This window comes from Aptenodytes forsteri, unplaced genomic scaffold (assembly GCF_000699145.1).
Source record: "Aptenodytes forsteri isolate BGI_AS27 unplaced genomic scaffold, ASM69914v1 Scaffold605, whole genome shotgun sequence".
Taxonomy (NCBI): Eukaryota; Metazoa; Chordata; class Aves; order Sphenisciformes; family Spheniscidae; genus Aptenodytes; species Aptenodytes forsteri.
The window spans coordinates 474,377-490,328 of NW_008794427.1; the positions used below are offsets into that span (position 1 = coordinate 474,377).

Here is a 15,952-nt window from a genome sequence, read left to right on the forward strand (position 1 = left end):
GGAGAGGACGAGAGTAAGAGCCCAGATTCTCTAAGTTAGGTCACTTTGGCTGTGTTTCTAGGCAAGCCTGTGGGGTGGTAGTTTTCCACACACATCCTCTAATCCCTACCACCCAGTGGAAAGCAGCCAATCCACAGATTCAAGTAAAACTCATGGAGGAATGGGGGCCAGAGGCTTCTTGTGAACCAAGACTACCCACCAATTTGCCAGGAGTCCCTTTACTCTGCTGCTCTCCAGAAATCACACCTTTCAGAGTTTTGTACAGCTGCCTTCTGCGAAGAGCTGCCGAGTGGAATTGGCAAAGCCTCGCCAATTCCTTCATCTGCTTCTGGAGGAGGGACCACGCCGGGCAATCCTATGGCAAATGACCATGGCATGACCTCTTCTCTCTGGAGTGCAAGCTACAGTCTAGCGTAGTGGGTTCCTCCTCTGACACAAGTGGCTTCTTTTCCATCAAAAAGGAGATTTTTGAAGTGAAAACCCAGAGTACTCTGAATTTATTTTCTTCCACTTAAGCCTTTTTACACAGCTCATTCAATGCCAGGCCCAGACTTATCTGAGTTTAGGCCTAGACCCCCGTAAAAGCAACTTCTCTATAGGTAGGAGATTTATACCAGCTGAAAGCTTTTAATTTATTAGGGAATGACCAAAATGAGAATTTGATGGGGAAGTGCTGTTACTTCCAGGAAGGTTCTGATTGCTAGCAGCAAGACCCAAAAGGTCAATGTTCTTACTGGAATACTTTGCCTTCTCTTTTCTTTTTCTCTGATTTCTTCCCTGGTATTTAAATGATAACCTGGAAAGTACCGCAGCTAAAGATGCGTGGCTATGCAGAGGGAGGGATGGGTGGGTGAATGGAATGAATAAACAAACAAACAAACACGGGAGCTTGTTCACAGAAGTTTGGTGAAGTCATCTCCATTTCATAGTTGGCAAATTAAAGGTGCATTCATCTTTCCTTCTTTCTGGTATAGTCACTCCATTTTATTTTATTGCCTTTCTAAAGCACTTAGAAACATACAGATCCCCTGCTTTGTGGCAGCTTTGTCATGACTTCGCCCTTTTCTGCAGCTGTCCTGCAGTCCCTGTGAAAACAAGCCTCGAAACTTGGATATTTTCATCTTTACTGCTGGCATGTAGCTTCCATTATTTATGAGCACCCCAAGTTTTCTTTTTTTTGCTTGTCCATGGGCTCCTGTCTGTCGTCTTAGACCCAGGGGGATATTTTCAAACTCTTTTAAAAAAGATTCAAATCAAATTTCATGGTTGTTTTTCTCAGTTTAAAATATGTACCAAGTGTTGACAGTTGATGCCTTGGGCAGAAAAGCATGTGCAGAGCTATACTGGATGACTGGTAGACAACTCGGAATAGGGATATGGGGTGGACATGTTCAAATGTGGATATTGACAAGACAGAAAATGTATGAATGAGCAGAAGGCAGGGAGTCCATTTCAGGTGGGCTTTGGGGGGCTTACAGCTGATGGAGTTTATCACCTTGAATACAAGAGGGTCAGTCAGGGAAGACTGATGGTCTGGATGTGAGTGCATTTACCAGCCTGGGAAAGAAGAGAAATTCAGGAGTTTATCACCTTGAATACAAGAGGGTCAGTCAGGGAAGACTGATGGTCTGGATGCATTTACCAGCCTGGGAAAGAAGAGAAATTCATGCTGAATTATGTAAGGGAGCTGGTCAACAGGCCGTGGAAAAACAGGATCAGTGAACGCTAACCCAGATCTGCCTGCTGCAGAATGGTGCTTTGCTAAGAGAGGGTCTCAAGTCAAATCTACAGAAAATAAAAAAGTGATTCTTTGCTCTGGGAAATGAGCAGCATGTGTAGTGTGACATAAGAGGTATCTGTCTGATCATCCATTATGGTCTATCCCATGTCACTTTTGCATTGAATGTTGTGTTTATGCTGTTTCAGGACCTGTTGTGTGTTCTGCTCCCTTTTTCATTGGAAGAAATCGGCGTTAATACCAGTGTCAGTATCTTATCCGTAGTATGTTGCAGGCTGAGCAGATGTAATTTCAGTGAATCTTGGCAGTTTGTTTCTTATTGCAAAATAAATTTGTTTTAATGACTTCATTTGCTTTTCTTTCATTTTACAATTGAAAACATGAATACATTTTTTGTGACTGCAATGAAGTGAGTAGATTCAGTTTCAGATCTGAACTTAATTTCTCCTTTGTTCATGCCTCACTGCTTTGCACATCTGTCTTTGAGCTGAGAAACACATTTCACCTTTCAGTTTAGAAGAGGACAAATTACTAATACGTTAGTTCCTTAGTTTGGAGGAAGGGAGATTTAACTTCTGTGTTTTAATTTTTGTGTTAACGGTAGCTGACCACTGCTTCACTTTCTAGTCCATAGAATGGGTCCTTTTCACAGGTTCTTGTAACTTAAGTTCATTAAGGATCAGCTGGTCTAGGGATTCCCCTGCTTTTGGTACACATACAACAATAAAGAGGCATGTGAGCTCTGCACGTAGGTGGCCGGTGACTGCAGCTGCTGGTGCTGGCGCTCATGCCAATAGCAATAAATGAGCAAAGAAAGCCTGAGAAGGTCTTATCTAGCCTGACCTTCTGCACTTCTGGGTTTCATCCAGAGACTTCTGCAGTTGGCCAATAATACATGTTCCAAAACAATCTCACTTAATTTAAAATTTTTGAGACTCTATCTTGTGTTCTGTTACATTGCTCTAGTAATGCTGGTAGCAAGTAAAAATGAAGCTGATGGTGATATTGACTCCAGGAATATCTTAGAACTTCCCTGGCTAAGGAGAACCTGCAGAGTCTAGAGTGTACATTGCATCCCAAAGTACTGTCTCCTCTCCTAAAGTTTTCTTCAACAGATTTTTCCTTAATTAGCACTTGTTCCATTATAATGGAATGGTACTCTTTTCACAAGCAAGTTTCCAATTTCTGAAATTTTTGCAACAGCATGACTTCTTGGTTTGAATTACAGTTAATCTTTTGCTTTTCTGGACTTCTCTTTTCCCATCCTCTTTCCTATTTGCATGTAATCTGGTGGTCTCATACAAATCTGCACACAGAGGTACAGATGTACTTGTAATGGAACCTCTTGGTTGCTTCTTTTAATCAGCAAAGAACGCTTTAATTAAAGGTCATTGCAATCTGAATGTGCACAAGAATGTTTGTTGAAAAGAGTATAAATGTTTTATTATGATCTGCCAGCCTTAATAAGTATTTTGACTTTTAGAAAAGAAGAGACAAAAGAAAATGAAATCAACCAGTGACTGGAGGGAGAGAAGAAACGCCATTCGACTTACCAACGAGTACACAGTAGAAACTCTAGTGGTGGCAGATGCTGATATGGTCCAATACCATGGTGCAGAGGCTGCCCAAAGATTCATCCTCACGGTTATGAATATGGTAAGTAGGCACTTTACTCTCAAAAGAAGAGGCAAGAGTAAACAGATCATATCCAGGGTAGGTTAAAGCTGGCTTCCTTGACAGCTGAAATGGGTAACTGTTTTGACCTTAAGGTATGAGGAGAGGTTTTGGTTTTCTTGTGTTATGTGCCTCTTCTTCCCCATCTGTGTGATTTCCTGTATTTGCCTAAGGACATCACGATAAAAAACTTGTTTGAAACTGAAATTGCAAGTTTTCAGTTAGGAAACATTCCATAATTGTTCAGAAGTAGTGTTTTCTAGCATGTTTTTGTACTGCTGTGAATACCTTGGAAGATAGTATCCCGGAGTGGATAGATGGTCTTGTCTGACATGACGTTTCTTGGGTTCCTAAAGATTTCCATGGCAGATCTGTTTCATAAGAGATATTTCTCTGTGGGTCACTGTCATAGCAGGCAAAGTGTTATTGAAGACAGCAGTCATATTGATTTCCAGCAGAAAACCTGGCTTTAAGTCAGTTAGAAACACTTTTTGTCTCTGATTTTTACTTAATGAAAATGGCTGCCTCCCTTGCTGTAGAAAACATGGCAAACTTATCACCGAACTGCCAGCTGATCCCGTTCTCTTTACCCCAGGACCTCTTGTGCTACGTGAAGTGGCGCTGATCGTACTTCTGAATAGTTGATGGAGTTGGGCTCTCGAAGCATTCTAGAAATTCTGCAGAGAATCTGCCAGGAGTGAGGAGAGCCTTTTGAAATTGCAAGCTCATATGAAGTGTGGGTGTTAATTTGTTACCTGTCCTAGTAGTTAAGCCTTCCGTCTCAGTTGATAAGGGAACACAAAGCTTCTCGCCATGAGCGCTCGCTCACTCACTTGTTGGCAGTGCCAATAAAGAAAATAATGGCTAAATTGGATGTGGACACTGAACACTCTGCTCAGAGACGGCAGGGGTCCTTCCAGAGGCATTTGTACAAGGAATTCTTGGAGGAAGCTTGTATTCCTCTGCCCATGCTATTGTAACATCCAGGAACAGTTCATTCTCCTGACTACTGCTCTGTTGTTGTTCATGAGCAGCAAATTGGCTTGCAAAAAAATAACAGTTCTTAATAGTAATTGACTGGTCATGCTTCCTAGTGAAGAGCTGAGTGATGGATGCTCAGTGCATAATCCAGCTATGGGACAACAGCTTTTTAAGAGGTCTCGTATGCCTTTGTCAAGCACTGGTGTGAGGGAGGCCTCCTGTAGTGAAATGCTTTGCTGATTAAGCAGGGAGTTTAACTAGTCTTTTCCATTAACAAGCTGCTTTTCTGTGTCCCTTCCTCTACCTTTTATTTTGCCTTCTAGCATGCTGTGACAATAGTCACTTAATAGGGCTTCATTGTGTCTCTACGTTTATTTGGATGGGTTTGTAGGAAATGTCTTCTTGCAACAAAGCCATTCATGCCACGGTCACTTCAGGGTCTACTTACTGGCTTTCTTGCCTTTAAGGATGTGTTTGCTGGGGGCACAAGAGCCTTATTCTTCTCAAAGCCACGGTCCTCCACTTTTAAATTCACATACCAGCTTTGCAGTGAGCAGGCAGAACATACGTCATAATCAGCTCTGAACAAATCTGCTTCTCAAGTCTACTTTTTGAACTAACAGAAATGCATATTCAGATATAACGTATGTGTCAAGGCTGAGTTTCTTCCTTATGTCAGATGCTTGGGACCTCAAGAGGGGTGACGAATGCTTTTTGTTTGCAGTGGCAGCCCAGGGGTCCTCCTAAAATCTGTTCTGCACTGATTCATCAGTGAGATAATAAAAATCTGCCATTGCGCCCCACAGTTCTGCTGGGGCTGGGACAGGGCATTATGGCTGTGAGAGCTTTTAAAACACATGTCTAATCATCTGTCTTGATGATCCAAGTGCCAAAAGGTTAATTATTTCAGTGTGGCCACTAGTGCATCTCTATGTTGCATAGCTTTATCGGCCTGTGAAGATTGTTGGGGTTGAGTACACTGATAGACCAAGTCCTAAACAAAAGATGGCCATGAATACTGTTGTATCTCCAGGCTGAGGAGTACTGCAGAACATCTCAGCAACATCAGCTTGCCAGGTGTGAATATATATGTATGGAGAGGTGCTGATAGATGGGTTGGGTTCTCCGAACCCATTTACTAAACAAATACTGAAGCTTGGTTTCCAATGGATTTGGCTGATGGACTTTTAAGCTAGTTTCTGATGCTGTAGTGTGAGCTCACCCCTTTATTAGACACTAGAGAGTGTGCATGGAAGAGGAGTCTTGGCTGAGGAACACATTTATCTGACATCTCCTAAGGTGCAAAGTCCAGCTGAAATGCTTCCCACTGTTAAGTCATTGCTCCTAGGGGCTCACCCATGTGGTTTTTCTGGTGTCTGATAGGATTTGAATTTGTGTTTCAGCTTTTCAGCCTTCAGAGGAGCGCTGACAGAGTGTCTCTCCTTTGTCTGGCCACCTACATTCCCACACTTGTAGGAATGTAATATCTTTCAGGCCTCTACCTCCCTGAGGAAACTGGTTGTGAGTGGCTGGCAAGATCAGAAGGTACCGAGGAATAATAATAGGCAAACACATAGTTGTCATCGTTGCATAAATCCTTTATTCTGAGGCTATAAAACAGGGTGAAATCAAAGGGGATTTTAACATTCCATTTGCCATAATGAAAGCTGATCTTCATCCCAGCAAAAGAGGCTGAAGAATAATTCAGAAAATATATTTCAGGAAGAGAGATAGGATAGTCATGTAGTTTAGGTAGGCCTTAGCTGAACTCTTCATTCAGCCACACTCTTTGGGTAGTGTCTGAACCAGCCACGGTGAATCTTTGTGTGGTAGCTTCTCATCCGTAAAACTGAGCTATGAGGAACAGTACAGTCCTAACTCCTTAGGGCAACATCTGTTGCATCCTTCTCTGGTGCAGGATCAGTTGTGCTCTATGTAACCACACAAATGAAGGCCTCCTGGCTGCTTGGGACCTTTGTTTCCTGCCTGCCTTGGTACGACTTCTGTCAGCCTTCTGTGACTGTTAGTTGGGGGACAGGATTTGCCCCATGATATTAGGCAGTGCTCATTCAGCTACACTGCAGGATGGCGGGCTGCCTCTAAAAGAAACCAGAATGTTAATTTTGGCTTGGATGCTTGCATTTAAGCAAATAGAACGTTACTGGTCAGGGGTATATTAACTTAACTCCTCTCTGTAAGCCATTACGTTTACTGTCAAACCACAAAACAAGCATTAAGAGGTCTTATTAATGCATTTTATATTTATAGACATTTTAAATAAAGTGATCTGCCTTAAAGTATTTAATATCAATTTATGTTACAAGAATTTCTGAAGGGAAAAAGCATTACAAAATACTGTTTTATTGCTCCCTCGGTAAATGAGAATCTTAGGGGGGGAAAAAAACCACCACCCTCCTCTAGAATAACAGCTAAGAAACACAGCAAACCCCTTTTGTAACCCAGAGATAACAGGTAGTACTTCATATAGCAAATGCTGTGGTTTTAATGATATTCTGTAGTTCTGACCATCCCCCTGAACAGAGAATAGATTGACATTTTAGGTACTTGTTTTTTCTGAATGTCATTGTAGAGGTGCAAGCTCTTCCATTTACTATTTGAAGTTGTAAGACAGATTTTTCCAAGATCATGGAAGAATTTCCCTCTAAGGTACTCTGTAATGTATGAGTAGGAACAAGCATGTTCCAGGGCTTTGAGTTCACTTTTTTAAAGTCACCACCTCTAAAATGAAATCTTTTCTTGTTTTCTGGCAAGGTATTTGATTCAACATGATTTTCCTAATGGGCAATTCCTGATGGCTTTGTCATAATGTTAAAAAAAAATAAGCTGGTAAAGAAGTTGTCAAATGCCACCATGTACATCTGCAGCCTTAGCGAGGCGGTGAGTTTATGGGCATGCTGGATGTAAGGACATGGACAGGGAGAGATAGCAGCAGAATTATAGAAATGCAAAACCAGCTACTTAAATATAGGTGCTGATTTATTTTTCGAAGTTAAACTCCCTTGATATTGAGCTTTTGGGCGGTGTTGCAGTGTTTGCGTTTCAGTTCTCGTCTCCCCTTTGCATCCTTTGGCTTGAGTGCATCTCCCATTCATGCCCTTCTTCAGTAGCCGCCAGTGTTTAGGACTTTCTCTAAATTCCAAAACAAAGTGCCTTTGTGGTAAAGCATGCTTGTTTTGCTCACCCATTCTGTTAGTCTGCATCTGGCAACTATAACTTCTCATTGCATTTCATCCTTGTGGAGGCTGTTTGGATGGATGTTCTGTTTCTTATGAAGTCCTGTGTTGCTCTTGTGACACTTCATGGATTCATCTAAACTGAACTTCAGGTTTCTCAGCTGGCAACTAGAAGACCAGTGCGTTGGCTTTCTCTTTTCCTCTCCCCTGCGTTTCTGTGTATCTGCTTACAATAGCTGCCATTTTGGGCTTGGTTCAGGAGCGGGTTCCGAAGCATGAGGCATGCACTGCTTTCTTGCAGGAGTTTTATGCTTTTGTTTCCTGTTGTGTTTTCTTTTCATCTGAGAGAAATGGCCACTAAGACAAAAAGGAGATTCTCTGTCCTCACAGACAGGCAAACTGCACTGGCCTCTACTGTGGCTGGTCTTCATGACTTATGCTTTCAGCTTCTTGGAGAAAACTCTGATTCAAATGATTCTGAAGCACATGATAAATGAGGTATGAGACCCTTTGGAAAGTTCTGTCCATGGCCATAGTGTTTTTAATGATGAGGAGTGACTGGTTTCAGCTAGTACCTGAACAGCAAGTTGTGAATGTTGGCTCCTTGCAATTGTGCAGAGCTTACTTTGCAAACCAAGTCCCACTCAGACTGACCCTCTGAGCATTTAGGGACAGAGATGTCTGAATTTCCAAGACCGCAACATAGTAATTTAAAAGCTGCTTTCTATGGGTTTGAAAAACTAAAAAAGAGGTGTGTTTTTTTTTTCTCCCCTAAGTGCATTTTTGGGGGTTTTGGAATAAATTACAACTGTGACTTGGTTTTGAGCTTGCCTTTTTCTGAGAGAATACAGCATGCAGGGATAAGTTATGTAGTAGTATGTGTTAGTTCTCCTGCAGCTGTTGCTAAGCCATGCGATTAGCGTGGAAGCTCTTTGCAGCAGCAAGCAGTAACTTGACGTTTTAGTGATCTTTTGGATGTTATTAAGAGGGAAAATTTTTATGTTGTTCTTAAGGAATAATACTGGTTTACTCTCTGAAGCCTTATTTTACACTCTGCAGATCGTTTTTCATTTTGGATTTCACCTGTGAGAGTTTTTTCGATGTTAAAGAAGCAGATAAAATCATTTTTATCATGCATGCATTGGTGGATTTATATCTCTGTGCTCTTGGGGGCTGGCACATAAAGGATCCAGAGCTGCCACTGGTAATTGGCTCTCTTACCTTGATCCGGAATTTTCATGATGAGAACAGGGACGTAAGGGAAAAGGATATAAGTATTTGATCACTGTCCACAGATTTATCTTTTCACTCCAGCAGCCCCAGGAGAAAGAGTTATGTCAACTGTATCTTATAAAAAGCCATGAATATGTTCTTTTTCATAATGTTTAATGGGGTGATTTGAAAGCTTGGCTTTAGGTGGGTGTTAGAAATCCTATAGCACTTTTCAAAACAAGTGAAAGACAACCTCAGTAACCTGACTAATGCTTCTGCTGTCCAAACGTCGTCCAGCAGCCAAGGCAATGGGGAGGCTTTCGCTTGAGTGCAACGCTTAGGGAAGAAAAAAGAAAAAAGTCAATTTACCCTCAGGGTTGCTGTTCTGAACTCCAAAACATCTGAAACACACACGTCTCCCTCCCACCGTCCACCTGCAGAGGAAGCTTTTGAGAATTAAAAAAAATTGAACTGATGTAGTTTAGTTCCTCTCTTAGCCCAATTCCTCATGTCTAGGTTGTGCTTTATGCATGCTGGGGCAGGCCTGGACAGCTCATGCCGAAGCTGTATTTATTCTGTCCCTTCCATGTCAAAGCTATAAGGAGAAAGGCAGGCAGGAGGAATGCAAACAGAGGAGGAGGAGAAGGATGGTTCAGGCTTCAAGCTTTTCTGTTTTCTCTAGGGCATTCTGTGCAGTAAAGCTCTGTCAGGGAAATACAGATGAAGGAGGGAGATATCAGAGACGGGCTTTATTCTTTTTCTTGTTCTTCTACACTTCCCCTTCCATTTTTCTGTCTGTTTTATATGACTCTTTACCATACCTCTTTCTGTTTCCGAAGCTCACTCTCTCTACTTTTGATGACTCCTCACAGAATGGAAGTCAATACAGCAGAGAAGTTCACCTGCAACAGGGCAACCAGGTCATGACCACACTTCAGCCACATCATTGATAACTTTTCACATCCCTTCCCTTCAGCCTAGTGACCAAGAACCTCCATTGCTCTTCCAGGCAAGCTGCTTTCTGACAGTGTGGTGATGTCCTAAAACAGTAACCTTTGCATTTTGTTCCACGGCAGTGTGTTAGCGGGTTTCATGCAGCTGACGCTTGTGTTCCCAGCTGCCTTATTTTATTAAAAGGTTCTAAAATACCCCAAATATTTTTACTTTTTCCCTGTTGGAAGCGGTCATAGCAGCCTCAAGGGTGTGATGCAATTGCAGGCTTGAGGGAGGGTGGCCCACGGTATTGCAAGTGGGAAGGGAGGTGTCTGTGAGTCAGTCTCTCTATTAATGCATGTTGTCCGTGCAGCAGGAAATCTTGAGAACATCTGCACTAGGAAATCCCATTCCTCTTCCCCTGGTACCAATTATCTCAGCCACCTCACTTGGCACTGTTAGCTCATGTGCCAATGATAGCCAGTTGGACGTGGTATCTGAACAGCTTTGACATGCCAAGTCTGTGGGTGATGGTTTCCTTGCAGGCTGGGTGAGAAGGGCAGAAGGTGGTTGCTGCCATGATGGAATCTGACTCCTAGCAGGAAAGACCTATGGATTTGAATTCTTTTATTTTAAAGACACCTGGATTCCGTGATGCTTCCTTTGGGCACAACCTACCTCGCACAGTCTGGTTTAACACTGGCTGTGTGCTGCCAAAATGGCTGTGAATAACCTGTGCTGAACTCAGTCTCATATTTTTTCATCAAGTCATTTAAGGCCTGGTTGTCTTCTCACTGGGGTTCCTTCTAGCCTTAAAGACTGTGATTTGAGACAGTTTGGGTTTTCATTTAAAAGGATAGTGTATTGGGCGCAGCTGGCAAGGTGCTGGCAGTGGGGGGCTGCAGGGGCCTCTGTGAGACCCGGAGCTGCCCCATGCCAGACACAGCTGGTTCCAGACGGCTCTGCAATGGCCCCACCGCAGGACACAGTGGAGCCCATCGGGAAAGCTGTTCGCGCCTCTGTGAAAACATATTCAAGAAAAGGCAAAAGGCTGCATGGGCAGTGAAGGAAAAAGTGCGAGGAAAAATCTGTGTGAGCACTCAGGTCAGAGCAGGAGGAGGAGGAGGTGCTCCAGGTGCCAGAACAGAGGTTGCCCTGCAGCCTGCGGAGAGACCATGGTGGGGCAGGTGGCTATTCCCCAAAGAATATTGTGGCCTGTGGAGAGGAGCCTGCACTGGAACAGATTCTCCTGACAGGAACTGTGGCCCATGGAGAGGACCCATGCTGCAGCAGGGGAAAAGTGTGAGGAGGAAGGAGAAACTGTTACGGGCTCACCACAACCCCCATTCCCCATCCCCCTGCACGGCTCTGGGTAAGGGGGAAAGAGGTAGAGGAGTCAGGAATGGAGGAGTGAAGCTGAGCCTAGGAAAAAGTGGTGGGATGAGGTGAGGGGAAGGTGTTGTTTTAATTTATCTTTGTTTCCCTCTATACAAATTACTTTAATTGGCAATAAATTAAATTTTCCCCAAGTCAAGTGTGTTTTGCCTATGACGGTAATTGGTAAAACTCTATCTCGACCCATGAATTTTTCATCTTATTTTTTCCTGCTGTCCTGTTGAGGAGAGGTTGTGAGAGAGCAGCTGGGTGGGGTCTGGCAGGCATCTAGTCAGAGAAGCTCAAGTGCCACGTGGCTGGTTGCCTCTCAATCTCAAACTCCGTGTCTCCATCTCACAGTCCTATGTCTGGGCTAAATGGAAGGGCAAATCACTTGTGCAGAACTGTCTTGCACTCTGTTTTAATTGAGAAGGTCCTCTCAGTACAGTGATGAGAATATACGTCCTCTACTCACTTGGTTAATGAGTAAGAGCTGTTTGGGTGGTGATGTTTGCTTGTGCAGACCAATTTGCAGGCACACTTTTAGGTCTGTTTTCTTGCTAATTTGCCTGCAGATCTTAGCTCATTTTGAAAGACAAGTTTATTTGTGGGTGGGTTGTGAACAGTTCCCAGCTAAATCTATGTAGACCTTTCTGTATAAAACTTTACAGGGGGCTTTTTGCTAACAGGAAAAGAAATAGAAGAATCAGTGAAGGCAGATGAAGCTGCAGATGTCTCTCTACTCTTCAGCTTGGTTCATGAAAGAAGATTGGAAACTGTACATGCGATATTTTGACAGTGTCCTGCAGTTCTGGTGCTGGACCATCTTAAATCACAGTGCTAATGTCTTCTTCAGCTGAGCTTATTATGATCACACTTTAAATCCTGAGAAACAGTGCAGAGTTGTAGGAAACATGGAAAAAAAATGATTGCTCTTCCTCTGGCAACTGTCTATCCATCTCAGAAAAATTTTTGAAACTTCATGAAGAAATTATTTACCCCAACATGTGGGTATTGTTAGCTGTCGTACTTTCTTGCCTTTTGCCAGTACTAAATCTTCTACGTAGAGATTCGTCCTTGTAGTTAAACAACTCGTAAGCATGGCCAGAATATGCACTGCCGCTTTTGTTTGCACCACATCTTCAAAATTCTGCACACTGTCTATCCTAAAACATCAGGAGAAACACTTTTTGCTAATACACCTGGATTTGTGCCGCAGCGATAATCAGCATCCTGTCATTATGAGAGTCTGGTAGGCCAGCACTGTGGTGTCAGGCAAGTTACAGTGTGTTTACCTGGACACACATTAAAGTACTGATTGCAGTGCAAAGGAACCAGTCTGACTGCACTGAAGCAAGCGTCTCCCTTTTAATCCAGTCAGAGCTCATGGACTGAAAAGTCTGGTTCAGCCTCTGAGGCATTCAGAGTGGAGGATGGAAGCAGAGCTAGCTGGAGCAGATCTCTGATGAGAAAGGGTCTGTCTCTTCTCTAGTTGCATTGTGTTTGAACGCTTTAGTTGTGCTGAAGTAGAACAGCCACTTGTACCAGTCAGGCTTATTTACCAGAGGGAAAGGTTATTGTTCCTACTAGGCAACACAAACTACCATCAATCTGGGGCTTCTTTGGGCTCCATTTAAGAGAATAAGCAAACAAATCTTGAATAAACAAGCAAAGTAAAGCCTCTTTTGCATGCCTCCTGTCTTTTTGGTTTAGTATCCAATTGTTGCTGCTGCTAGCTAGGTTGGGCTCTTCTGTGATGACTGATGGATGCAAATACAAATGCAGTTGAAGTTATCCTTAGGAGAGCACAAGAGAAAAGGAAGAGGGGCTGACAGCCTTCAAAGTGACATGCTAAACTCTCCAGCAGCTGGTTCTTGCTATGCAAGTTTTGCCAGTCAAAACTACCTTTTGAAGTCAGTGGTGTTTGGATCTCTCTGTGCTGGGTCTGGAGGCAGGCAGCTTGTCTGCTCTGATGGAAAGGCAAGCACCATCATCCATTAGGCTTAATGATAAGAACCTGTTTGCCGTACTCTCGTTTTATGAGTAGAAACTTTATGGGATGGTCAGAGCTAGCAGTGAGCTAGGCAAATCAAAGGCATCCATCACATGCAAATGTTTGTTAGTCTCTGTAGTGGTACACGAGAGATTGACTTGATCAGCATGATGCCCCATTGACCCTCTCAGCTGAATGTCCAGGTCTTCATTTACAGATAGGTCAACTGTCAGATCCCTTCTCTGCAAGTGTCAAGTTTATCTCCCCAGGTCTGTAGTGAGAGGCCTTAGCTACTCTACTAACATACCCCCGAGCTAAGTAAATAGTACCAGCACTTATATGCATTTGTATACCAGCCGCAGGGAAGATAAATGGCTTATTGTGCTTGTACTGAAGGTCAGTGGGTCAAATACTGAGTAGTGTCTGTCTTGCAATCTGTGCCTAAATTATAGGAAACATTTACATGTGTGCTTAAATCCAACCCCAAACACTAAAGAGCTTAAACACTCTTACACTGAGCACATTCCTGAGTATTTGTACAAATAGGAAAAATACCAAGCGTTGAAAACATACTATTCAAAATGTTTTCATGTCTTGGGTTTGTTGTAGGAAGTTAGCTGAGCTTGCGTGATATTTCTAGCCAAACGAGACGTGAGTAAGGAATATAGCTTACCTGAGGCCAAATCCTGCCTCCCATTAGTCAAGAGTCTGTCTTCAGTGGTCTTGATTTTATTTTTTTGACTGAGTAGGGAATACAATATTAATCCAAAGGTGGTTATGGGGTATTTTAAACTTCTTTAAAATAAGCCCCTCCCTCCCCTTTTTTGATATAGTCTAGTTAAAGCTTTTGTACATGGAGAAATGGGTGGAATAAAATTCTGGCACCAATTAAGATCTTATGTTCTAACCTATAAAAATAAGGTGAAGTATCTGAGCTGGAATGCAAAATCTGGAGAAAGTAGTAAGGTAGTTTCCGGTGCTATTTTTGTATTTCCTGAGGCTTCTGTCATTATGTGTTGCCTTATTACTATTCTTTTATATAAGATATGAAAATAACAGAGGGAAATTGCTTTTCCATTCTATTTCCTGAAGTCTAAAACACACCATTATTTCATCTTGCATTCAGATATCTCTGATATTTAAATGCTGAAGATCCATATTAGTTGGATGCTTCATAATGTATATCCATGTTCCTGAGACTTTGGTTTCTGTTTAGAGTTCCTTTGGAATATTTCTTTCCTTTCCTTTGTTGCGCAGCAACCCTTTTTCTCTTGTTTATTCCAGTTAAAAGTATTTTTCTTTCTGCAACTAGCTTGTGTATTTTTTGTTTTGTTTTTTAATGTTTTTTGTCCTTGAATGCTGAATCTTGCTCAGATTAGTCTGCGATGAATTGGTCAGGTGGTGAAGCCAAATGCAGTGTGGTAGGAGCAAACCTACTGTGGTTTTGCAAGTGTTTTAGCTATGCTGTAGTAGTGGAACTGTTAGAGTGGTAACACAGTAGCTCTTAAAAATTCTTTATTTTATTTAGTGTAGTAGCACAACCCATTTGGGTTTGTTTTGGGTCAGTTTTTTGAAGGGCAAATGTCTAATTTCAGTCACAATTAGTTCCTTCAACTATTACTAGGTCTTGGTATTGTTACTGATCCACTGTGGATGTTTCCTTTGCATTTTAACAGGTGTACAACATGTTTCAACATCAAAGTCTTGGAATTAAAGTCAGCATTCGAGTGACCAAACTAGTCCTGCTCCGCAATCGTCCTGTGAGTTCTAACTCATTTTTACCCTGCTGCTATAATTGTACTGTGGTAGTCTCACAGGCAGAGCAGGATCCTCGTGCTGGGGTGGGGTGGGGGGAAGTGGGGCATGTCTGGCCACATGGTCACAAATCTTAAGTAGTGCCTGCCACACTACACCAGGCAGTATTAAAGGTGGGAAGTATAGGGGGCTGTGGGAGTGAAAGGAGCTACAGTCCTTTTATTTATCCTTCCTGGTAAATCTTTGCCCACTTACAGTTGCAAACCAGTCTCGGGAGTTAACTGTTACAAAGATTAAAATTATATGGCTCTGGTATCGAATATATAACTTCCAGACTTACGAGACTTTTGAATGTAGTGCTGTATTAGAAGCTTATGACTGCTGCCAGCTGATAGTTTGTTCTATAGATCAAATGACAGAAGTCAGTGTGGATTCCAAAGTTCCTAGTTCACCTGCTCAGATGAAGCTGGTTTTGCACTTTTCATTCTATCACATCTATATCTTTGAGCCTCTGATATTTCATCAGAGGCCTAATGCTTTATGTAAAGACTGTGACTGATATTTCTTCTTTTGCATCCCTTTTTTTCCAAAAGGCGAAGTTGTCTATCGGGCATCATGGAGAGAGGTCTCTGGAGAGCTTTTGTCAATGGCAAAATGAAGAATATGGTGGGGCAAAATACCTTGGTAACAACCAGGTTCCTGGCGCGAGGGATGACACCCCTCCTGTGGATGCTGCTGTTTTTGTAACCAGGTATAGTGAGGACTGGTTTATCAGTTTACTTCAACCAATAATGGCCCATAGTCAATGATGGGGTTATCTGGTCTAGCAGTAATCCAAGAAAAAGATCTGTTGATGATGATGATGATGATACATTTGCTATCTACATGCTGTTCAGATGGCTCCGATGACTCAGATGAAAGTGATTTGTCTTGTTTCTGTGTGTTCTTAACAAGGTTGTGCAAAAGCATCTCTCCTCCTGAACCAGAGCATTGTCGTAGTCAGTGTACAGGCAAGACATGGCTGTAGCAGAGGTGATACTTTTTTCTCACACCAGCTGGTATAAGTGGAAAAAATAGGTGAGGTTTTGGAGGATAAGC

General features: G+C 42.5%; 1 protein-coding gene across 1 annotated transcript in view; it reads left to right on the forward strand.

The window, feature by feature from the left end:
* Positions 1-15,952, forward strand: part of ADAMTS17 (ADAM metallopeptidase with thrombospondin type 1 motif 17) — a 205,812-nt gene that overhangs the window by 25,658 nt on the left and 164,202 nt on the right. Inside the window, exons 3-5 of the mRNA XM_009289472.2 lie at positions 3,222-3,394; positions 14,776-14,859; positions 15,448-15,605. Coding sequence (XP_009287747.2) covers positions 3,222-3,394; positions 14,776-14,859; positions 15,448-15,605 — 415 coding nt within the window. The remainder of the gene's footprint in view (positions 1-3,221; positions 3,395-14,775; positions 14,860-15,447; positions 15,606-15,952) is intronic.